The sequence below is a fragment of the Podarcis melisellensis genome, assembly GCF_964234715.1.
Source record: "Podarcis melisellensis genome assembly, chromosome: 3".
Taxonomy (NCBI): Eukaryota; Metazoa; Chordata; class Lepidosauria; order Squamata; family Lacertidae; genus Podarcis; species Podarcis melisellensis.
Window position 1 is genome coordinate 53,726,147 of NC_138530.1, and position 24,995 is coordinate 53,751,141.

A 24,995-nucleotide genomic window follows, 5' to 3' on the forward strand; every position below is an offset into this window, starting at 1 on the left:
GAAGAGGCTTTAGTCTGATTCCAGTCAGTATTGAAGCAGATCAGGCTGGAGAAGCAGGGGTAGTGAGCTCTGCAGCCTGATATAATTGTCCACAGAGGGGGAAAAACTTTTTCTGGTGGCTAGCTTGTTGTAGTCATGAAGGGAGTGGAATTAGACAGGAGAAAGGGACAGTTTGTCAGGGTACAGCATAGAAGCTATTCTATTTATTTAAACAATTCATATACTGATTATCATATCTAAAGAGTATGTATGAGAGAATGTGGTGTGTATTCTGGGTGAGTATGTGTATGTATGAAAGTTAGAGACAGAAAATCAGGTATGTATGTCATGTATATGTGTATGTTTTGGCCCCATCTACTGTTGCTTGTTGGACCCAACCACTGTTGGTATGCAAAGCCCCAGCCACTTTTCTCCAAGGGAATGTAACTCTTGGGGGAAATGTTTGCTTAGGCTATTCCTGTAAAGAGGCAGGCTGATTTGTTCTGCCCTAGTTAAAGGCACATACTCTGTTTATATACTAACTAGATTACTGTAATGAGCTCTAAGTGGGGCTGCCTTTAAAAGTTGTTCAGCAAGAATGCTTGTAGGAGCTAAATGATCAGAATGTATGATACCTATTCTGTACCATTTACATTGGCTGGGTCCTGATCTTGGTCTTTAAAGCCCTAAGTTGTTTGGAACCATGTTACCCAAAATTCATCCTGCTCCTTTATTAGCTTGCCCAAGATTTGTGATTGGCCTTGGAGGCTCTGCTCTCTAGCCCATCAATAGGAGAGGTTTGGCTAGCAGGTACCAAAGATAGCGGCACTATGCTTATAAAATATGAATCCCCAGAAAGTATGCATGGTCCAATTTTAGTCATTTAAAAATACTCTCATGTTTATTTTGATCAGCATTTTATTATTACCTGCCATGGGTCTTTTGTTCTGTTTTTTTATGACATGTTTTAAAACTGTTGCTTCTATATATAATTTATTTATGCTTCCTTGTTCTAAAAGATGCAATACAGTATAAATCTTCTAGTAAAGAAATATACGGTACTTTCAAATATTAAAACCGCACAGCTACAAAGGAGTTTTAAATTTGACAAATCTTGCTAAACAGCTCTTGTGAAAATCACACTGTTACAATAAAAAAAATCAGTTCAGAAGAGTCAGGGGCCAGCTCGAAGTCTGAAGGGTCCTCAAGAAAGTGCCATTTAATAGCCTTTGGTGGGCCTATCTGGCTGTAACAGCGGTGGCCAGAAGCAATGTCAACCCCAGGATGCACCATCTGATTTTCACACAATACCTTGGAACGAGTACCAAAGAATACTTGCCCCAAAGTTGGATCTTGACCTCCAAGAATTCTCCTTTCTATATACCTATTCTTTTCCTTGCACTACCACAGCTTCCAGCTCCTCCTCGTTAGGAAGATTTGGCTGTGGCACTTCTGAAGGAAAGCATCACGAAACCCAAAACAACCCGCCTCAACTTTTATCAAAGCAAAAAAAAATGAACTATTATCGATTAACAGTGCAAGAGGGAGGCCAGGAGAATACAGCACAGTATTCGGGAAAAGAAGGGCTACTGCTTGCACAGGCCGTAGCTTTGAGCGAGGCAAGTTCAGACCCGAGGCAGAGCCAATGCGCGCTTACTCGGGAGTAACTTCCGCAGCGTCCAACGAAACTTCCTCCAGATGGAGGTAGAGCTGCTTCCGTGCAGCGCGCTTGCTCGGAGGCAAAGCTCGCTGAATCCAACGGCGTTTATTCCCGAGCAAACCTGCAGCTGGAAACTGGTTCCGGGGCTGAGCGAGCTAGTAAGCCCCGGTCCCCGAAAAGACGCCCGGCGAGGAGACACCCGCCCGGCTGGTGGGCCGGCCTTGCTTTGGCTTCCGCCACCGATCCCGGCATCACAAGGAGCGAGTCCGCCTCCAGCGGCATCTCCATCCGGGTGGCGGCGAAGCGGGAGAGGGTCCCTCAGCCGGGCTCGAGTGGAAGGATGGGGCAGGCTGGCCCCGAGGAGGCCGGCCGGGATGCGGCCCAGGGGAGCACCGTGGCCCTGGCGGGGCCGCCTCAGCCCGCCGCGGCACAGACGGAGGAGTCGCAGCGCCGCCTCTTCTTAATAAAAGGTCCACGGTCCCGCCGCCCGCCCTGAGCCCCCGGTTTCGGAACAGGCGGGAGGGAGGGAGTTGGGTCCGGAACCCGGGTCGCGCGCGCGCGCTCTCCGGCGCTTGAAGCCCGTGTGTATGTCTGTGCTTCATGGTACCGGTTGTGGTTGCTCAGTTAGTGGTGAGGTAAAGGCACTTTGTGCATGCTCACTTCCCCATATTCCTGGAAGTAATCCTATAAATTAAAACCCAAGCTGAACCGCATCCAGGTTAAAATCCGAGAGGGTCTGGTTCAATGAGGAGAATAGTAGTAGGCAGACTTGTGCTGCCCAAACACGAATTGCATGTGGTATTTTGGAGGTATAAAAGTTCACGTTCCTGGATGAAACTTGGGGGGGCAGAGCATTTAAATTGCCACAGTTGTAACAGTGAGCTACTAAAATGTAAGAGATGCGAACCGTCGTCTTTTAGGATGAAAAGCGGTATATAAATACTTGAACTACAATAATTACTATACCAATTACACTTCTTTGTTAAGTAACAGCGAGGAGTCTGTGTATAATTTATCAAAATTGTGCATATGTGTGCTATGTGTACACATGGCATTGTCTAGTGCCTGTACCCCAAGTGTACATACTACACAGTGTGTTTATGTGCAAGGGCTGAATATGTTAATCTACACCAAAGTTGCCCATTATTTTCTTTCTGGAAGTGATTTCTGTGAAGGAATTTTGGTCAATGGACATACACACACATGGCAGCTTCTTGCATGGACAGGTGGCACACGAAAAGCCTGCAAACTGCACAGTTGAACAATAGCTTTGTTAGGACCAACCAAAAATAGTGTGCAAGCTTTTGTTATGTATTCCCTCACAACTCAGTGTTCAAAGTGGGATGTCTGCCCTGCTAACTGTGCTGGACCTGGAATGGTCCTACCCGCTGTATGAACTAGTGAGATATCAGCATAAACTACCTGGGTCCACTGTGGGGAATTGGATGTACTCAAAACATCTGGTTCTGTAAATTAGAGCTATTGTGATGGACCCTATAGGATTTGGAAGAGTGGATCTCTTAGACTTAAGAAGGCCAGAGCTGGAGACTCATCTGCTGTATGTGGCATATCCTCTTCAAATACCAACACATGTTCAAGTGACAGCTTGATGTAATTAATGCTGTAAAATGCTGCATTATGTCCTCTCAGAGAAGGGAGCTGGTGGTGTGGAGCATCTGCACCAGAGGCACTTTTGAATGTGCCAGGTTGTCTTGACAACTGTGAGATGTAGAGGACCAGGCTCTTCCCAACTGTATATCTCTATCCTTATAATTTGTACCATGGGCAAACTTTGGACAGTCACCTAATACTACTTCCAGAATTCAGAAATTTAAGATGCCACTGTGATACCCATCTTATTTTGGTAGTTTACCAGGCAGCTTGATGGCTGTTCCCTTCCTTTGGGAAGCATTGATAGTCCTTAAGTTCAAATGGTTTTTTAAGTATTTCATTTATTTGCCTTTACCTAGGCAAAGGTGACCTAGGTCTGGTTGTTTTACTCTTGTTTTCATTTTGTTGGCAGGTGGAATCTTTCTTACTACAGTTGCTACTGCAGGAATTCTAGCAGGTTTTGGTACAACACTTGCCATGGCTAAAAAGAAAAACCCAAACTGGTTCAATAAGGTTTGATTATTTTAAATTTCTTTGCAATTGTGACAAAAATGTAGCCTTGTAATGGTGTTATTGCCAGGTTCATTTAAGGACCAATTTGGAAAATAGAGTCATTGTTAAAAGAAGATAGCATGGCCATAACTGCAGAATACAGTTAGGCCTGTGGTAGGTTAAAACTAATGTGGTTTTTTAAATTTAAAATTTAGTTTTTAATTTAAAACAGCAGCAGCAGAGGCTGCACAGTACTGACTCCAGATGCTCTCTGTTTATTGCACTTTACAATAACTGCTGTTTTCTAGTCAGCAAAGGCATTTAAGTGCTATCTCTGTTCATGTCTCCCCCTTTATAATCAATGTTAAAACTGGTTCTCTGGCTTGCCAGCATAGAAATCCTAACTCTGCCATGCCATCAGTCTCAACTTACTATGACTCAACCAGTCAAACACTGCAGACATTTATTTTTCATCTCCTTGAAACCTGCTTTGCTGAGTAACTTGATTGTACAATGTTCTGAGCATTTATAGCCCAATATGATGCATGTTTACAAGTCCATTGATTTCAGTTGGTCCATTCTGAGTATGACTAATGTTAAACATTACCCTATAACTACAGGATCATTATGCCCTAGGCAGTAGTTGAGCAGATTTCTAAACAGCACTTCCCTTAAAGTTATTGCAGAATTGGTAGTTTAGATTAACAGCATCAATATAGTTAATAAAGTTAGCTGTTTCTTCTCCAACTTACTCCTTCCCATGGTCTGTCACCTCTGTCCAAAACAAAGCCCTGAAAATGTGAAATGTTTCCAAGATGCTTGGAGTTCTGTTTTCCACAGCACATATTCTGTTAGGATTTTGTTGTTATTCAAATACAGAGAAGCGCCCTAAATTAATGAAAGAAACTCTATAATGTAAAAACAGCAGTTAATAAACATGTGACCAACATCCCTTCTCTTAAAATAGTAACATTTCCCCTTTTTATCAATGAGATCTTTTCTTCTTTAGTGAAGTTTCTAGCAATTAGTTCATCACTTGTCTTGAAGGTATAAATAGCTTTTGCACACATCATATGACAAAAATTGTCTGTAAATAACACAGTGTAGCCGAATATTTTATACCCTTGAGGGATTTACCTCATGTACAAATGCTCTTGAACCAATAAACCCAGATTCATAGTCTTCCATTAGTGCTCTTTCAAGGCTTTTCTGCTCAACATTTACAAAAATACCCTGAATGTATTTTCATTTCAAAACTGTTGAATCCTTTCATAATACGAAGTAGAAAGAATCTTTATTTTATACATTCTGTTTGGATTCTTTTACATAGCAAATTTCACACAAAAACCAGCTGTGGATATCTTTTAACAACTGATACAAAGACTCATGAGAAGTTTCATAAATAATAATATCCTGCAGGAGTTTAATGTAATGTGGGCGTAATACAGTACTTGCACAGCAATCCAGTGAGGTGGTTTGTATTACCTCAGTCACACTCCCTGGCTGAACCTCTGCACTATCTCTTTGAAGTTGGGACTGTTTAAAAAGTTGCACAAAGTTCCAGTGAAGATTAGCTACTGAAAATAGAAATTGAAAGTACGAAAACATTCATGGATTATACATTTGTGAATGGTGGCCCATATGTCTTGTTACAAATACAAATGTAGAGTAGTTTTGTACTGGTTCAAGTGCTCTGTTGTGACTACTAGCCAAAAAATTCTGGGTATTGTAGCCTTATGGAAATCATCTGAATTATATTTTAGAAATCCCTTTCACTCTTAATGGAACTGCAGTTTGCCAGAGCTCCTTAAAAGGAAACTGATGGTTTAAACCACCTCTCCTGGTATTCCTCGCGGAGGACCTTAAGGTCCACAAATAACAACACTTTGGAGGTCCTGAGCTGCAAGGTGGTTAGATTGGTCCCAACTAGGGCCAGGGCCTTTTCAGTACTGGCCCCGATTTGGTGGAACGCTTTGTGGCAAGAGACCAGGGCCCTGTGGGACTTGACATCTTTCCGCAAGGCCTGCAAGACAGAGCTGTTCCACCTGGCATTTGGTTTGGACTCAGTCTGATCCTTATGTTTCCCTCCCCTTATGGTTCTGATTTATGGGCTACTACTAAAACGAGGCTGCATTTTAAATTGTATTTTAACCTATATTTAAATTAACTATTTTTTTCTTCCTCCCCCCTTTCCTGTTATGTTTTATTGTAATTTTATTGGTGTTAGCTGCCCTGAGCCCAGTTCTGGCTGGGGAGGGCAGGGTATAAATAAATTATTATTATTATTATTATTATTATTATTATTATTATTATTATTATTATTATTTACCTGCCTTAATCTGTATGCAAACATTCAGACATTTTTGAACATAAGTATCCCTGGATAAAGCAAGACCAAATTAGTGTTTTAAGCTTCTCTGCAGTAACCATTCTTTTGTTAATCACTTGAATGTTTGGAAAACCAGGAGTGATATACATATGTGATAAGAAGACATTCTCAGAAGGCAACTTGCCCTACCTTACTTGGCTCACTATGATATATTTCTGTTCATTAAAACAAAAACCCTTCTTCTAGGGTGTAGTTGCCACAGCTGCTTTACCAGAGAGTGGTTCGTCCATTGCCTTACGTGCCTTAGGATGGGGTTCACTTTATGCCTGGTGTGGAGTTGGACTGATCAGTTTTGCCATCTGGAAGGCTTTGGGAGTTCACAGTGTAAGTAGCATTACTTTATGAATCATTATGCTTTTGAAATTCCCGAAAGCTTATACACTTTCTTATGCTTGTTTATATTGCATCATGTGTGAGCCTGGTGCTTTATAATAATATACTTTTTTAAAAAAGAAAAGAAAAGAAAAAGCCAGTCTCTAGTTCCTAGAATCTTACAATCTACTTTTTGTTAAAGATCAGACAGAACAAAATGGAGGGAACAGAAAGGCAAAGATAATAAATGGAGAAAAGGGAAAACTAAAGAGACAAGGAGAGCAAGGGGTGAACATGCAACGTAAGAGCTGCATACTCTTGAGACTTTGTTTTGTAAATATTACTGTATTTTATGCAGGATAGGACCTGAAAATACAATTGACACAAAATGCTTGGGCTCTCCCCAATGTGTGGTGATTTTTTCTTTCTTAATCTCTCTCCTCCTCCCCTCCCCTGGGCATAATATATAAGCTATTGGGTACTAAATCAGGAGCTGGCCTGATACTGATGCTGGCCTGTCAGTATCACAGTTTTCCATCCATGATGACAAAAAAGAAAAATAATTGGAAGACATACAGGTGTTCTTATTAACAAGGGTGTTCTTATTAACAAGCAAGGTGTTCTTATTAACAAGCAAGGGTGTCCAACTTCCAAGAGACTGCGATCTACTCCCACTATAAATAAACGGGCAGTGATCTATCCATTGCATAGGGGGAGAGACCAGAGTTGTTGAGCTTTTTTTGTTTGCGTCAATCTATGTAAATTACGCGATCGACAATGATCAGCCAGGGGCAGCCCACAATAGACCGGTAGATTGCAATAGACAGGTTGGACAAGCCTGTCCTACAACTAAGGTTCATGGATTGGAAGTAGAGTTTTCATTTTCATTTTAGGAATAAAACTTGATGGATGTCCTGGTAGAAGCAAGGAGGTTAGGGAGTTGTTCAAGGAATCAGGCCTCTCCTACTCCTTTTCAGGCTGAATTCTTCAGTGATCCAGATTGTCATTGGCCACATAAAGAAGATATGAATAATTCTCTCAGCTCCTCCCTAGGCATGAGACAGCAATTGCGGAAGTCTTCAGTTAAATATAACTCATCAAGTGGCTCACATGAAGAAGTGAAATTGCTGTGTGTTGTGGGTGCAAATCTCATTCACAACTCTGCTTATTAAACCGAGATATGATCATCTGAACACAGACACTGTCTTGTTGCCCTATCTTCTTACAAACAGAAGATTCACCAAAAGATATTAATAGATAATAAGCAGGTGGTCTTACAAGCAGAAGTTACTTTGAGTTCTTACTGAAAAATTAATACCTTTTTATTACTTCAATTACCATAGTGAAAAAATACGTTACTACGATTTTTAAAAAACCAGATATGAAAAGTAAGAGAAAAAGATATGCTTGAAGAGATTTGCTAGAGTCAGACACATTCTGATTTATTTAACAGAAATTGGCTGTGACAAAGACACCACCATTTGTGTTTTGTATAGTGAACTCTATGGGATCAATGGAGAAGAGGAAAGAGGTGAGATTTGCACTCGGAACCAAATAGCCGTTCCAGCTGCTCAGCCCCATTCCCATGCCTAGTGTGCTGCTAGGAAAGGACAAGAGCAGGAAATGCTGGGATAATCCTTGTTCCATATGCATGTCATATTTCTGCACTCAAGTCAATTGTGGATTCAAGACTGATAATCTTTCATAAGCTGCTTTCAAAGCTATAAAGTAGGATGTAAGTAAATAAATAAATGCATACTTTTTGTCGAACAGGCAGGTGCACTAGCTGCTCTGGCCTAAGCACTGGTTGATAGTGTTGTTACATCCTTAGTGTTACTGCAGCCATGTTCTCATGATCAAATCATGACTTAATAAGGATATGCATATGCTTTGCATACCAGTATTTCATTCTACCCTTGACACAAGTGAGGAAGCAAGCCAAGAAGCCGCAGTCAATCCATAGTTTCCTGTATTTTGTGAATCATGGTTCATGGATCCCAAAGAAGCCAGACTTCAGTAGTCAGCTTTCAATTCTGGCCATCTGTTGGGACAGTAAGTGTGGTAACAGACACAAGAAATCCCAGAAGCTGCTCTGCTTTTGAAAAGCTTAGGAACTATTAGTTTAGGTATTTTTGATAACTACTTTGGCATTTTTGTTTTAAGTGTCATATAATTCTGTACAGTAAATGAAATACTCGGCTGAAAAATGATCCATGAAAATATCATCAACAGAGAGACTGCATACACTTATCTCCAGATGAATCTGATGACATATTCATCTGTAAGTACATCTTGCAAGGAGTCTTATTGGGAACTTACAAAGTCTCTTGAGGGAAGGGTTATGTGAAACAACACATTGAACATTTGTAAGTCAAGTTGTCTGGGTATAACTCTCAAGTTATCTATGCACTGCTGTAGCAATAGCAGCTTGCAGTGCCTGAACTGAAGAGGCAAAGGAGGATAAATTCATGCTAGCACATTAACTAAAATGGGGGCTATGGTTGTCTTGCACAACTTTGGGTCTGCAGGGTCATATTAATAACACCAAGCAATAGTGTGTTGCCATTAAGTACCCTTTAATACATGCAATCCTGATTTTAGCAAGGGAAATCTTTAGAAGGTGACACAGTAAAACAGAGATTAATGAGGATTAAAAATAATGATGTAGGAACGCATCCCAGGAGAGTGCCCTCTAAAGATGCAATTGGAGAAGACTTCCTGGAAAGTCCTTTGTTGCTGCACAGCTACATCTGGTGGCAGGAGAGGAAATGGCCAAGCTTTAAAAGTTCTTAAAAGGCCATTTCTCACTACAATCTTAGCTGTTCTTTTCTGTTAGTAGTGTTAACCCTTGATAGATTATTTTTCCTTGCAGACTTCCCTTTTAAAAGTATTAAGTTAATGGGAATGCTCTTGCACTTCTAACATCCATAAACAGATTAAGGAACTGACTACAAATTACTGTACCGTATTTTTCGCTCTATAGGACACACCGGACCATAGGACGCACCTTGTTTTAGAGGGGGAGAACAAGAAAAAAAATTTATCCCCCTCTCTGCTCAGTGCCCCTTCAGCGAAGCAGCAGGAGAAGCGGAGCCCCTTCCATTTCTCCTCCCGCTTGGCTGAAGGGGCGCTGCGCAGCTCTCCCTCTCTGCTGAAGCCAGGAGAGTCTTGCTCTGCCGGCTTCAGCAAAAGGAACCTGAAGCCTTTGGAGCGCAGCGCGAGTTCCCGCTGCGCTTCGCAGGCTTTGGGTTCCTTTTGCTGAAGCCGGCAGAGCAAGACTCCAGGCTTCAGCGAAAGCAACGCGAAGCCTCCGGAGCGCGGAGGGAGCGCTCCCTCTGCGCTTCGGAGGCTTCGCGTTACTATCGCTGAAGCCAAGGAGCCTGCATTTGCCCCATAGGACGCACACACATTTCCCCTTAATTTTTGGAGGGAAAAAGTGCGTCCTATAGAGCGAAAAATACGATATATTATGTGTAATTTTTTAAAAGAAAACCTGCTTTGGGAGGAGGAAATTTTAGAGTAGCAAAGCAGTGGGGAATGGTATTTCCTGTATCAAGTTGTTGTTGTTTAGTGTCCGACTCTTTGTGACCCCATGGACTAGAGCACGCCAGGCACTCCTGTCTTCCACTGCCTCCTGCAGTTTGGTCAAACTCATGTTGGTAGCTTCGAGAACACTGTCCAACCATCTTGTCCTCTGTCGTCCCCTTCTCCTTGTGCCCTCCATCTTTCCCAACATCAGGGTCTTTTCCAGGGAGTCTTCTCTTCTCGTGAGGTGGCCAAAGTATTGGAGCCTCAGCTTCAGGATCTGTCCTTCCAGTGAGCACTCAGGGCTAATTTCCTTAAGAATGGATGCATTTGATCTTCTTGCAGTCCATGGGACTCTCAAGAGTCTCCTCCAGCACCATAATTCAAAAGCATCAATTCTTCGGTGACCAGCCTTCTTTATGGTCCAGCTCTCACTTCCATACATCACTACTGGGAAAACCATGGCTTTAACTAAACGGACCTTGTTGGCAAGGTGATGTCTCTGCTTTTTAAGATGCTGTCTAGGTTTGTCATTGCTTTTCTCCCAAAACGCAGGTGTCTTTTAATTTCGTGACTGCTGTCACCATCTGCAGTGATCATGAAACCCAAGAAAGTAAAATCTCTCACTGCCTCCATTTCTTCCCCTTCTATTTGCCATGAGGTGATGGGTCCAGTGGCCAGGATCTTCATTTTTTTGATGTTGAGCTTCAGGCCATATTTTGCACTCTCTTCTTTCATCCTCATTAAAAGGTTATTTAATTCCTCTTCACTTTCTGCCAGCAAGGTTGTGTCATCTGCGTATCTGAGGTTGTTGATATTTCTTCTGGCAATCTTAATTCCAGCTTGGGATTCATCCAGTACAGTCCTGTATGAAGTAGCCCCCTCCAAACAGCTCCCGCACCCCTGCTTGCTTCACCTAGTCCTAGGCCCATCCTGGCTGATTAAGGCTACTAGGCTTACCTGCTTTAAAATGGCAATAGTTCATCTGTTGTTGGCAGAGACCATATCTGCATCCCACTGTTCTTCTGTTACCCTGTCAATGTTATAATAACCAATTTCACCCAGGAATTTGTATAACTTGCTCAAAATCAGAACATACTGATTTCTTTCACTATGGCTTCCACCCCAGTTTTGGGACTGAAGCAGCCTTTGTCACTGCAGCTGATGATTCACATGAGGAAGTATACTGGGAGAGTTAATTCTGCTGGTCTACTCAGTGCCTTTCAGTACCCCACCCTGCTTTAGATTATGATAAAAACCTATTGGTTTGGGTTTTTTAAGTACTGCTGTATTGTTGTTGTTTAGTCGTTTAGTCGTGACCGACTCTTTGTGACCCCATGGACTAGAGCACGCCAGGCTGTATTAGATTATATTTTATTATATTTTCAACGATTGGTTTATTGTTTTTGTTTTCCTTTCAATGCTTTCTTTAGCTGATTTGAATGTCTCCTTCTGCTGTTTCTAAAGGTTGTTATAAGTAAATCGGAGAGGGAGCTGCACAGTTCAACTGAAATTTCTCCAGGTTGCTCTGTGTGCATCTAAACTTGTAAAAACTGTGGCATGTGTGTACAGCAAACATACGTTTCCAGCCACGTGTAGCAGCCAAGTACATGTATTAAGGAACTGTATTAAGCATTGGCTGTGGCATTCGCTGCATGTACGCCTGCTTGTAAGGTTGCATTCATCACAGCATAACGTATGAGGTGGCAGTGTACCAAGTCCCTTGGATCATTTCTCTTAGTTCATTCTCTTTTAGCCTCTCCATGCCAGCACTGGTGTTTTTGCTGACATAGAAAGTAGGAAAAATACAAGTGTTCCTGCCCTTCTTCCCCATCCCTTGATCTGGATGTTAAAAAGACTTATGAGGTCAACATTCTGAATAAATGCTGTATTGCTAGGATCAAGATTGTATCTGCTGTTTGGAAAGGCTGGATTCTCTTCCTTGTGACACACTACCAATTTGCCCTGTTAAAACTATGTCTGGTATAGCCCTTTGCTCTCCAGAAATATCCATCTGATAATAATGGAGACAGAGTCATTATGTTCCACAAAGAGAACATTCAGGAGACAGAGAGGGGTGTGTGTGTGTGTGTGTGTGCGCGCGCGCGCGCTCCCGCCTCACAAGAGTTCTTGTGTATTGAGTCAGCAGATGGGAGCAGAAGTCTTGTCCTCCCTGCCCCCCCCCCAAATAATTTTTGCCTAATTGCAAGTATCCTCACGAATCAGTTATTCTAAAGGAACGCATCTAATGATGACAACCTCTTTTCCAGCTTTAATTTCAGTTCCCATACAATGATAATAGCTACATTATGTCAGCAGAGAAGCGATTTGACATAAATATGTAATAGTTTTCCAGCAGTAATGGCTGAATTGTGGCAATTTATTTTTAGCCAGAGGTAATAAGCAGTGTATCTTTATATTTAATTAAAGCTGCAATTGCAACACTTTCCAGCCATGGCAACATAACTTTGTCTTTTTGCCACTCCCAGCTAATGTTTTTGTTTAGAAAAGAGAAAAAAAAAGAGGGAAGGAAAGAAAAAGAGAGGAGGGAAGTGTTCAGAATTTGAAGTGATCCATGGCAATTAACAAGCTATATCATCTGAGAAATAAAAGCCCTTTGTTCAGGGTGTCCGCCATAAATCAATTTTCTATCACTTCAGAAAGCAGAAACTATTTTGTTTTTCATAGCAAGGATGAGTCATAAAGGATATTTGTGCTCTAAAAAAATGAATTGTAGTTAATATGTATACAGCTGGTGGATGTGAACCAAGAAAAATACCGTGGGGAGGAATTCTATGACCTTATAATTTATAATTTTCGTGACAAAATGTCTAAGTCTCTTTGCTCTGCACATATGTTAACCTTTAAAAATGCTAAGAATAAGCTGGCTTTGTGAGCTTTCATCATGTTTAATTAAAATGTAGACTATTAATTTAATGTATTTATGTATTCAAAATGTTTATGTCCTGCTCAACTTTGTATTAAACTAAACAATTAGAGAAACAAACTCAAAAATATAAAGAGGAATGCATAAGTCATAGGAATACACCAAGTAACTATAAAGCCAGGTTAGATGGCAACTCCCATGGAGAATAAAATGAGTGCGTAAGCACCATTTTTAAAGCTTGATTTGCTTTGGAAAGGCCTACTTGATTCATAGGGGAAGGGCCATGTCTCAGCTGCAGAGCATCTCTTTGGCCTTCAGAAGGTTCTTGGTTCAGTCCCCAGCATCTTCTGGTAGCGCTGTGAGAGTGTTCCTGCTCTTTGGAGGGCTGCTTCCAGTCAGCAGAGAACACTGAACTAAGATGGACCAGCAGTCTGGCTCCATATAAGGCAGCTTCCTAGGATAAATGAGTTTTGGACCAAACTAGATGGAACAGGGGCATACTTCCCCTGAACTTGGAAGCTCCATATAGCCACCATACTATTGCAGCTGGTTATCGTAAGAACTGCCCTTCAACTTTAGGAACTGGTATCTGAGTTTCCTCCTCTTAACCTCCCCATTCCTCCCCCATATTATATGTTCTGTCTTTTAGATTGTAAGCTTGGCAGCAGGGACTGTGTTGTTTTAATTGATTGTATATCAGCTGCTCCTGGAGCCTTTTTGGCTGACGAGTGAGGTACAAATCCTCTAAAATAAATAATAATAAATCCTAACCCCAGCAGCCATTGATAGACCTTTCCCCCCAATTAATTTGTCAAATCCTCTTTTAATAATCCTTGAGGATTATTTAAGAACAGCTTTTCCCCCAGCCCACCTCCAATATCAGTTAGTGGCCCAAGCAGCAAAAAAAATGCTTAAAAGCAGCGGAGAGTAGTGAGGTTGGATTGGACTACTTCCCTGGCACTGCTGTTAATGTTAAAAGAAAAAGAACCCAACTACGCTTCAGATGTGAAGGAAGCAGAAATGTGTACTGTATAAAATACACGTGGCTGACCCATTATGTCTATTTTGGAGTTTTGATGACTATTTGGAACAATGCCTTGGCTATTAAGAAAGCCTGTTTTCATAAGGTTAACTCAGTATTTCTGCATATTCTGATAGCTGACAGTGATCACATCTGACATTTGGGCGGAGAAAACAGTATCTCCCCATAACGCTTTCTTCAAACCCAGGGCTCCCAAATTCAGCAGAGAGCTCCCTCTCTCATCTTTATGCAGTACAGAAAACGAAAGGCACATAATCTGTTTTCACTGCCAGTCAGGACTCTGAAAGGAGGTGAGGTTCTTTGAACTACAGAAATAAAATGTAAGCAGTTCTTTAGTGTCACAAACATTAAATGAAGGCATGTCATGCCAGTGCACCAGCATTCGCACTGCTTTCCTATTACTTTCCAGACACAATTCAAAGTGCTGGGTTGTTGTTTTTTTAATCTATAAAGTCCCAGGTAGCTTAGACCAACCAATACTTTATTTTTCATTTCCCCCAAATGCATATAACAAACAATCCCTATGTACCACCACCAGAAACGTTCCATGCATATGCAATGATTTAGCATGATTTAGCAGGTTTGCATAATAGTTTAGAGTAGATTGCATCAGCTAGGCATCTTCTACTCTTCGTGTTAACAGATTGTCTCAGATTGAGCTATGGGTGGCTGGTGGCAAGGAGACAGCATTGCCCATTCCAGTGTATTGGATGAACATGTATCATGCGCTTACAAAGTTGTCTTTGGTCTTTGTCTTCCTTGTATCCTTTGTGTCTTCTAACCATATCAATAATAATAATAATAATAATAATAATAATAATAATAATAATAATAATAATAATTTATTTATACCCCGCCCATGTGGCTGGGTTTCCCCAGCCACTCTGGGTGGCTTCCAACAAAATATTAAAATACAGTAGTCCATGTGCCAAGCTGAAACAGCAAAGGAACATAGACACACATTGTCAGTGGCTGCACTGCAATTGGGGAACACTGCTCAGCTAGAGCTGGGGGAGGGAACCTGTGGCCCTTCAAATATTGTTGGACTTCAAGAAGTTCAGCAGCCTCTGGAGTTCCCCACCCCTGTCCTAGAGGTTACGCAATGTCTGGGCCTGACATTTCCCAGAAGAACAGTAGTGAAGCTTCCCCTTTAGGGTCTTACATTTGGGTTCAGCAGATGTAAGGTTTTCTCATTTTCTTTTTTCTGCTTTATTTTCTTTCAATTTTTATGTTTAAAAATGCTTGATATCTGATGCTTATTTCTATATACTGTTTCTTCTTTGTTCTTTCAAGTTTTAATAAAAATTCAAGGAAAAAAATTAGTTTTAATGAATATTTTATTTTATCTTGGGGTTGTTGTGTTTTAAAGCAACAACAACCCTGTTATCTTCTCCGAACTCTAGATAAATGGAAACTGAACTAACTGAATAAATAAAAATTAAGTTAAAATGAACCTACTAAGATCTGAAAGAGTACACAAAATAGCAAGGATTTTCTTTGGGGATGGTGGGGTCCTTTATAGTCTATAGACAAACCTCTTTCTCTCCCCTCTCCCAATTCAGATTAGTTTAACAGATGCCCAAGTACTTTGCAGTAGCGCAGTCTTGTTTTTTCATGTGACAACTTGTCTGTGGTAAACATTTTAAAATGCAACATGAAATGATAGGTGCTTTCAGAGCTCTTTTTGTTATTTTTTCCTGCTGATGCAGGATCATTAGCTATGATTAGAAAAAGACTGTGATCATCTGACTTTTATGGATTATTTGCCATGACAGGAGTGGATGGTATCTGTTTTAGGTGAAAAGACTGACAGTCTGAAGTGCAGTGGTTGCTATTTGTGCATTTTCACCAAGGATAATCTGCATCCCCCGCTTTCAGGCAATGTGAAGAAAATAAAAGTTCTGCTAGGTAAAATTCAGAAAGTTGCCATCAGAAATCATATGTGCCAAGATATTAAGTCAAGTGTGATGGCTTGTTCTGGATAGGGCTACGCTCACCCAAAAGGAAGAGGTCCATAGCTTGGGTGTTCTCCTGATTCCAACAGTAGTACCACTGAGGCTAAGGTAGCATTGGTGGCTAGGAGTGCCTATTTCCAGCTACCACTCACTCTTCTTGAACAGAGATGACTTGGCTCTTGTACTTCATGCTCTGGTAGCCCCAAGACTGGACTACTGTAGCAGTCCATCTGCATTGACATTTATCAGGGTGAGAATCTCAAGAGCAGAGTATGCATGCTTAGGATTTTCTTCTTCTAAAGAAGAAAGGTTTTTAATAATACTGTTGTGAAATATCTCTGAGAATATTATTATGTGTTTTAGAGCTTCCCATTTTATTCAAAGAAAAAAACAATTATTTGATTAAGCCAAAGTTGTAGTGTGTCCCTAACTTTGATGTGGGTTATGTTACCTGGCTTGAGAGCAGTACATGTGAAAAGGATCTAGGAGTCTTGGTTGACCACAAACTTGACATGAGCCAACAGTGTGACGCGGCAGCTAAAAAAGCCAATGCAATTCTGGGCTGCATCAATAGGAGTATAGCATCTAGATCAAGGGAAGTAATAGTGCCACTGTATTCTGCTCTGGTCAGACCTCACCTGGAGTACTGTGTCCAGTTCTGGGCACCACAGTTCAAGAAGGACACTGACAAACTGGAATGTGTCCAGAGGAGGGCAACCAAAATGGTCAAAGGCCTGGAAACGATGCCTTATGAGGAACGGCTAAGGGAGCTGGGCATGTTTAGCCTGGAGAAGAGGAGATTAAGGGGTGATATGATAGCCATGTTCAAATATATAAAAGGATGTCACATAGAGGAGGGAGAAAGGTTGTTTTCTGCCGCTCCAGAGAAGCGGACACGGAGCAATGGATCCAAACTACAAGAAAGAGGATTCCACCTAAACATTAGGAAGAACTTCCTGACAGTAAGAGCTGTTCAACAGTGGAATTTGCTGCCAAGGAGTGTGGTGGAGTCTCCTTCTTTGGAGGTCTTTAAGCAGAGGCTTGACAACCATATGTCAGGGGTGCTCTAATGGTGTTTCCTGCTTGGCAGGGGGTTGGACTCGATGGCCCTTGTGGTCTCTTCCAACTCTATGATTCTATGTTAAATGTATTTCTCTACTCTTCTCTTGTAGATGGATGAATTTCAGAACAAAATGCAATCAATATTTCCATCTATTCCCAAAAATGCAGCACTGCCTGTTGAATGGGAGGACATTCTGAAATCCAAATGAGCAGCACGTGAAGGAACTTTGACTGAATTTTTAAAAAGCATAAGAGAAGTAGAGTGTATGGAGGAAATGTCCATTCCAAGGAATAGGGAGAAAGAAGGTCGTCACTCAAAGTCAATTGTATGGAACACAGTGAGCCATATGTTTGTGCAGCAAGAGTAAAATGTGCTGTTTGATCACAGTTGTTAACTTGGATGATGGTTACAGGTATAATAAATGTAAATAAAGATCAAAATATGGATAAGAATTTGTCTGAAGCAGTGATCTCAATGTGTTTTGAATACAGAGGTTGCCACTGTTTACTGACAAAAGGTTGTTGCTACCAGACAAGCAGATGGATAACAGTACAGGCTTGCTTTTCTGTCTCATACAATGAAGTTCTAAGGTGTTAAAAAGGGCAATCACAATCAGTGAAATACACTAAAATAGTTGTTAGTCTGCTGGATTATCACTAGCTAAAACTCCTCCACTGAAAACAAAGATGTAATATTATGCTTCTCCCTGGCATACCTCATTTCTGTTTTTAGTCAGTGGGTGACCAAGAGCCAAAGGAAAAGAATGAACAAGGTCCTGTAGATGTTTGACGTGCTTTAAGACAGGGATGGAGAATTTGTGTTCCTTCAGATGTTCCGTACTACAATTCCTTTCATCTTTTACTGTTAGCCAGGCTGGCTGGAGTTGGTGGGAGCAACATCTAGAGGGTCACATGTTACTCATCTCTGCTTTAAGGTCTTTGGAGCACAATTCAGGGGATGGTGGGCAAAAGACTGTTTTTACAATTCTGTGGAAGAAACAGAACTGGCCTCTGTCAGAAGTGGTATACCAAGACCATTTGTCTTCTCATACTCAGGAAGGCTATATCCTACATCCTTGTTTTATTAGAGGAAAGGCTGTAACTCAGCATTTCTGAGAAATACAGTGGAGGTATGAGCTTGTCCCCCAGTGGAACCTGGGTCCGTTTTCACTTTGATGCATCTATTTAAGAGTCCCAAGTAGGTATATGGAGGAAGTTCAGTCAATAAAGATGGATGACTCAACACCATGGGAGTTTGAAAATGTGGTTCTAAAAATACTGTTTCAAATTTATGCCATTGAGATACTGCCATCTGGCCAAACACATTATTTTAGCAGTTAATGATTAATTTGATGAAAGGGTAAGGTTTTTGTTTTGCTTCTGTAATGTTCTCCTCGCTGTTAAATTAGGACTAGTGCATTTAAAAGCAAACCCCTTTTTTGTAGCGCATCATCTGTACTTTGCATTCTGAATGTTCTTGGTTATGAAAGAACAGGAATGATAAACTTCAACGTTGCCTGCCTTACTGTAATTATCTTGTACAGAGAATCATATTTATCTCGAACCTACTCTGAAGTAAGTTCAGTTGAGCTGAGTTTGACACATTCCTAAGTGTATAGGATAGGAGCCTAAAAGTTGTAAGTATCCTGTTAACCAGGAATACATTTTTTTTAGAAACTTAACAAAGAACACACTTCACATTATAAGTGGTAAATGTCATTTTGAGTACTTGAAACTTAAGGCAACTGTTGGTCATAGTCATGTCCAGATAAAAATATTACAAAACATCTTTATATTGGAGGCTTTTGAATTCCTGAAACTATGAACTTTAGTGCACAAAAGGGCTTCTGTGTATTAAACAGAGGAAAATACACACCAAAAGAATGTTGTTTACACTGATTTTCCATGCATGCAAAACCCAAATCATTTTCTTGGTCCATTATCATTACCATGTGGGTTTTAAAAAAATAAATAGAGGTCAATTCATTAAAATGTAAGTGGGCCATTTGTTCACATTCCCCCTGATGTGTTCCACATATAGCCAGAGATCAAGAAAGGTCACAGAAATTAGTAATTCAAGCTCCCACAGCTACCTAACATAAAGCCACAAAAATATAATGGGAAGGAGCACATGGTTCCTAGGTTCAGTCCATCTGCATCTGCAGTGTAATAGATCTTGGACAGCAAGACAGAGAAACATCTGCTGGGGGGAGGACTTTAGACAGTTTTATATTTATTTTCTTTATACAGTGTGGCCACTGAACTTGAAGGGCAATGGCTACAGGGAAGCTGTAGAGACACTTCTTCACTCTTCCCCCTCACACAGTTCTTCCAGTGAAAATCACTCCCTAAGTTGTTTTCATTCCCACAAATGAAAATATGCAAGTATGTTTGTTTGTTTGTTTATTTATTTTACTTCACTGGAGGCAAAAACTGCTGGGTGTGTCCTTTCCCTACATTTTACCAGTAGAAAAAATGGCATGGAGATAAGAAGGGCCACTCCTCCTGTCCTAGACTTCTACTTCTGATTGCAGCTTCAGTGGCTACATTCGGGTTTTCAGAACAAAACGGAACACACCCATCCTGAGACCCAGAGAGCTGGTGCTAGAGGAGTCGTTACTTAGCTAGAGAGACCAATGATTAAGGCAGTTTAAAAACATTCAGAAGAAGGTGGACCACAACTTTTAACAAACATAAAAGGAAGGACACTCCTACTATAGATGCAACAACTAGTCCTAGTCCTGTTTTTGTGTTTTCTTTAGCACAGAGGTAGCCAACATTGTGTCCTCCAGAAGTTGCTGGACTCCAACTCCCATCATCCCTCACCATTCATTCTGGCTGGGCCTATGGGAGTCCAGAAACATCTGGAGGGCATCATATTTGCTGCAGCTGCTCTAGGACATGAAGAGAGAGCAGTTACTTCCAGAGTGCTAGGGTTTTCTAGGCCGGACTGAAAGAAGGCCTGAAGCAAGATGCCTCTAACCTATGCATACCTTCCCCTATTGCTATGCATTTTGAACCATTTTTGTTGTTGTTGGAGAACTGCATTGCAAGATTCAGAGAACTGCAAAGTTTGACTAATGGCTGCATTTTGGTTTATGTATTGTTTTGGGAAGAGTGAATTAGGTAGGGTTGCATTGAAATGCAAACTGAACCAAATTTTATTCATATATAGCAACACAATTGGATTCAGGAAAAGGTCAGACAAGGTCTAAAAGAAAAAAATGGCTTGCCTAAAGTGGTTCCCTCATTGTGAGATGTGAGGTTACAGGGAACTAGGCAGAGGCCCTTCTCGGTGGTGGGACCCACCCTGTGTAACACCCTCCCATCAGATGTCAAGGAAATAAACAACTATCTGACCTTTAGAAGACATCTGAAGGCAGCCCTGTTCAGGGAAGTTTTTAATGTTTGATGTTTTATTCTGTTTTTAATCTGTTGGGAGCTGCCCTGAGTGGCTGAGGAAACCCAGCCAGATGGGTGGGGTATTAACAACAACAACAGTAATAATTACTAGTGATTTCTCCATTGAAGGTTTGAGCCAGAGAATTGCTGATTTCCAGCTCAGTTGTTTTGCTTGTACACTACCCTAGATCTTTATCCATACTCTGCACGAGTGATGCTACACTGTGCATGAATTTACAGCAGTGTTGCAGCCTGTACAGTATTGGTGGAAGTTTGTTTGTTTTAAATAGCCTTGTTCCAGCATCACTGTGGTGCTGCATGGCAGGAAAGGATGCATATGCATACTGCAGGGAAAATTGGAGATTCCATTATGTAGCTCTTGGAAGAAGGGGGGGAGGAGAGAATTGTTGGGTTCCTACAGTTCAGATCAATGTGACAGATTCAGACGAGGGTGCAGTACTGCCATGATGCAGTAGAGTGTTTACTTTGAAGCTTCAACCACTTTGCTGTAAGTGGTTAAGATCTGTCAACAGGACTATTGCTGCTGCATCATGTTGTTGTTGTTGTTGTTGTTGTTGTTGTTGTTGTTGTTGTTACTATTACTGTTGTTGTTACTATTACTGTTGTTGTTGTTGTATACCCCACCCATTTGGCTGGGTTTCCCTAGCTACTCTGGGCAGTTTCCAGCACATATAAAAACATAATAAAACATCAAACGTTAAAAACTTCCCTAAGTGAAATCTCTTTGTTGTAAAATTCTAAAAAAGCAGTAATTCACTCTAGAATATTTGATTGCACTAGTTTTTCTGTTCACAGAGTTATTTTTGGATCTTCTTAAATGCAAACATATTTTAACCATTTTAAAGCATCCCAAATAATCACATTGTGGCAGGAGATCACAGCAACTGAAAGGAGTATCTTAACATTGTTCCTAGAAGCAATTTGGTTTTAACTTGTTGCAATTAAAGAGAAAATTGGCGTGACCTTGTCCATGCATTCAGTTAATGCATCACATTTACTTCTTGATTGCTTGTGAACTCTCAAAGGAATCATTTTTGTAAGAATTTTCAGAGCAATAGCTATGTTAAATTTGTTGCAGCAAAAACAATGAAAAGTTTTGTTGGTCCTTAAATACTAACAGATCTTATTATGGCACACGTTTTCATTGACTAGAGTCCAGTTCATAAGATACACAATGTTTCATAGGAGTTTGTAAACAGTAAGGTCAGAGGGAAATAACATGCAAAATGTACAAATACTGATGATTGAATGAGACCTAGAATTTATGTAAAATAACTACAGTGACTCTTTACAATAAGAGTTACGAGTGATAAATCAACTTGGCACTGCTGAGTTAACTTCTGTAGTTGGAAAGGGAAATATTGTCTTTATTTATACTCAAATCAAAAATTCTGGACAGTGGCTGCCAATCAGTGTTCTAGATGGACTGTTCTAGATGGACCAATAATCTGACACAATGGAAGGGTTGGCATCTGGGTTTGTTGCAAAGTCTGGTCCTTGTACACATGTCTCTGTTATTAAGGAATGGTAGATGTTTTAGATGGGGTGTGTCTGTAAGCAATAACAGGCCTACCACCCACAGTCTGAAAGAGAGAAGTATTATTGCCTGGTTGTAAATCCTTGATGATGTATTTGGCAACAAGTGCTGTTGTGTCTCTTTCATTTCTGGGTCTGTCATTACTAAATTATTCACGGGTATCAATCTGAACTCGTAACTCTGCTTTATCACTTCATTGTGTGGGTGGGTTCTGTAGACTTAGGAAAGTCTGGTGTAAAACCTTAAATTGTGAGTAAAAACTTCTCTAATGCAAGTGTAAGCAATGTTATGCACTCTAGATGTTGTGAGCTACAACTCCCATCAGCCCTGGCCACTGGCCTTGCTCTCTAGAGCTGTTGAAAGTTGTAGTCCAAAACTACAAGCAAAACTAAAGTAGATGTGGTTGTATAGCAGGGCTTAGCTATAGACAATAGATTTTGTGGTGAGTCCTGGGTGGAAGCTGGAAGCACATAGATATATGTAGGGGTCATTAGGTTTCCAATATAAGATAGTGTCTATATGTTCTATGATTCTATGTCCATTATGCAATTGTATAGTAGTGACAAGAACATACACCTTCTACATGGACTAGTCTAGGCTCAACTTGATGTTGGGGTGGAAGTTGCCAAAGGTCTGGTGGGACTTCTCAAACAAACCAGCAATGGTAGCTATTCCTTCCAATTCCCTAGAAATTTCGTGCTGTTTCCCTCACTGCTAATCTGGCTGCTGGCATATAATACGTCTCTTTGTGTCCCTTGTAACTTCCTTCTTTGTCACTATGGTTCCAACATAGTGTTTTTATGCAGCTTTATACACTGTTTTTAACTCTTAAGGGTGCAACCCCTCCACCTCCATTTCCTGCCAAGCTCATTTGAGAAATGGTCATCAGAAAAATCCAGTTGGAACAGGATTTCTAGCAGGTAGAGTTTGGTCAGCATGCTTTGCTGTAGTTTGGTACTGCTCACAACAAATAGGCTGCACACTGTCTGCATACTAAGTAGAACCTAAATTCTTAAACTGACCACAGTAAGACCAAATCCACTTGATGAAATGATCCATAAAAGTGCGAGTTGCTGTAAGTGACCTACTCTAGAATTAGGAAACTTTTGAGCCCAGTTATTTGCTTAACTGATATGTAAGAGATTGTCCTAGTAACTGTACCTCCGTCTATTTGATATGTATGAGGGCTTTGAATATTTTATAATGGCTGAGGTTGTATTTACTTCAAGCAACAGCTTCAAAAAGCGCACACATACAGCTGAATTAAAATCCCAGTAAATTCTTTGTTGTCCAAATCAGCATGGAATAATAGTTTGAATTTTTAAATTCGCTGCTTTGAAGGCTTCTCCAGTAGGTAATATTCTAGGTGTCTTCTTATAAGGATTTTAAAACTATTATTTAACATCTACTCCTGGTCTGATTTCTCAGACAGATAATGAGTGTTTTAATCTTCATGTGAAGAACGAGAAGCAGAATTGTAAAGATGCTACAGAGAAAGGCGCTGGGGAACACATTTGTGAGCCGCCACAAATTCTCAGGGAAGCGTGGGCATAAATTCAGCACACATCAGATCTTAATAGAACATAATATACTCCAGAAAGTGAAGAGATAATGTATCCTGATGTATTCAGTATTTGACTTTGATGTAAGCTTAAGCATTATTCCATATGTTTTATTCTAGCACGAAATTAATCCTGGCTGGATACCATTGCACATTAATTATCAACTATGACTAAGTCCGACTGTCTTGTTTTCATAAGGTTATGTATGAGATATCTGCAGTGAGACAGCAAGGTTTTAAGAATATCATTAAGAACTGCTACAGTTATTATTGGCCTTTCTGAAGCACTTAGTAAGATTCACATGTGCTTCAGTTATTCTTCCCCATGTTTAGAATGACATGAGGTGTTTGAGCAGGTTTACAATATTAAAGCAGAAAACTATATAATATACTTGCATCCTAGTGTTAATACCATGTCTACTCATCCATGGACTCTAGATGCAATGAAGAATTTGGGGTGCAATCCAGGCACAGCTAAATACTTCTAAGTCCCATGGGTTTCTGTGGGAGAGTTAAGCAGGTGCAGAACTCTCACTTACTGGGCAGGACACATCCAAGTTTAAGCTCTTTTAAGAGGCACTGAAGTTAGCACACTCTTGTATGTTCCTGGCAGGACACCAAGGAAGGGGAGGGAGGATGCCAGCGAGGTGTGTAGCCACAACTGGTACATACTGGGACAAGCTGTAGATGGGGAAGGGGAAGTTGGGGACTTAGGGGGTACTTACGGAACTTTGGAGGACGTTGAAGGGGCAGCTGATAGTTCATGGGAACCAGGGGAAGGGGACACATCACCAGAACCAGAAATGCCCCCATATCTGTGAACAGGACAGGTTTCTGAGGCATTGGGAACTACGGGAAGTGCACTCCAGGAGACTGAGGCAGGCAAGGGAAGACAGCCCAGCTCAGTAGTGGACCAGGTGGAGATCATGGGACTTGGTAAGTCTGAAAGGAGGTTGTGGTCACTCAGCTGGATTAAACTCAGGGTTGTTGAGGATCACATGCTTTTGTCAAATGGAGAGACAAGACTGGGAAGGATAGAAGGGAAGCAAGGCAGAGACACTGTTTGTTCAACTTTCTCTGTTGATGGACCACAGCTTGGGTGCTTTGGGAATGCCCCTAGATTGTGACTTTGGGACTGATCCCAAGTGCTTCAACCCCCCCTGGATCTTCTGCAGAGGCTGGAACCTGACCTTATGGATTGACTTCAGACCTTGCTCGTTGTATTGGACCTAGACTGGTGTTTGACCATTTGGACCATCTGGCTACTCTGTAATGTTACCCTTGGGACTATGTGCACCATCAGGACTGACCTCCGAGTATGCCGAGGTTCAGGATGCAAACTATATTAAATGGGATTTATTCCTAGTTAACTATGCATATGATTGAACCCTTAAGAAAGCTTACAGTTGGATGGATCATGCTTAAGAAGCAGAGAAAAACACACTTACTTAATTCTCCTATTGACCTTTTGAGCTGATTGTTATATATTTTATAGGGTTTAACTTGATCAGCCTTTGTCAGTCTGGTGCCCTCCAGATGTTTTGGACTACAACTCCCGTA

General features: G+C 41.0%; 1 protein-coding gene and 1 long non-coding RNA gene across 3 annotated transcripts in view; one reads left to right on the top strand and one right to left on the bottom strand.

Annotated features, from left to right (window-relative positions):
* Positions 1–1,813: 1,813 nt before the first annotated feature.
* TMEM242 (transmembrane protein 242) lies at positions 1,814–17,367 on the top strand. The gene is made up of 4 exons (XM_081905250.1): positions 1,814–2,109; positions 3,663–3,763; positions 6,318–6,455; positions 17,025–17,367. The coding sequence occupies exons 1-4, from the start codon at positions 1,980–1,982 to the stop codon at positions 17,121–17,123; spliced, it is 468 nt and encodes a 155-aa protein (XP_081761376.1). The 5' UTR covers positions 1,814–1,979; the 3' UTR covers positions 17,124–17,367.
* Positions 17,368–20,807: 3,440 nt separating this feature from the next.
* Positions 20,808–24,995, bottom strand: part of LOC309366554 — a 36,104-nt gene continuing 31,916 nt past the window's right edge. For both annotated transcript variants that reach the window (XR_014166767.1, XR_014166768.1), the window contains 2 exons: positions 23,832–23,936; positions 20,808–23,650 (listed from right to left, as the gene is read on the bottom strand). This is a non-coding gene — a long non-coding RNA (uncharacterized lncRNA). The remainder of the gene's footprint in view (positions 23,651–23,831; positions 23,937–24,995) is intronic.

Bases quoted from the DNA above. Each gene is read 5' to 3' on its own strand.
- TMEM242 (XM_081905250.1), top strand. From the start codon at position 1,980: ATGGGGCAGGCTGGCCCCGAGGAGGCCGGCCGGGATGCGGCCCAGGGG. The intron at 3,764-6,317 runs GTTTGATTATTT...CCCTTCTTCTAG, and splicing joins ACCCAAACTGGTTCAATAAG to GGTGTAGTTGCCACAGCTGC. The intron at 6,456-17,024 runs GTAAGTAGCATT...CTTCTCTTGTAG, and splicing joins AGGCTTTGGGAGTTCACAGT to ATGGATGAATTTCAGAACAA.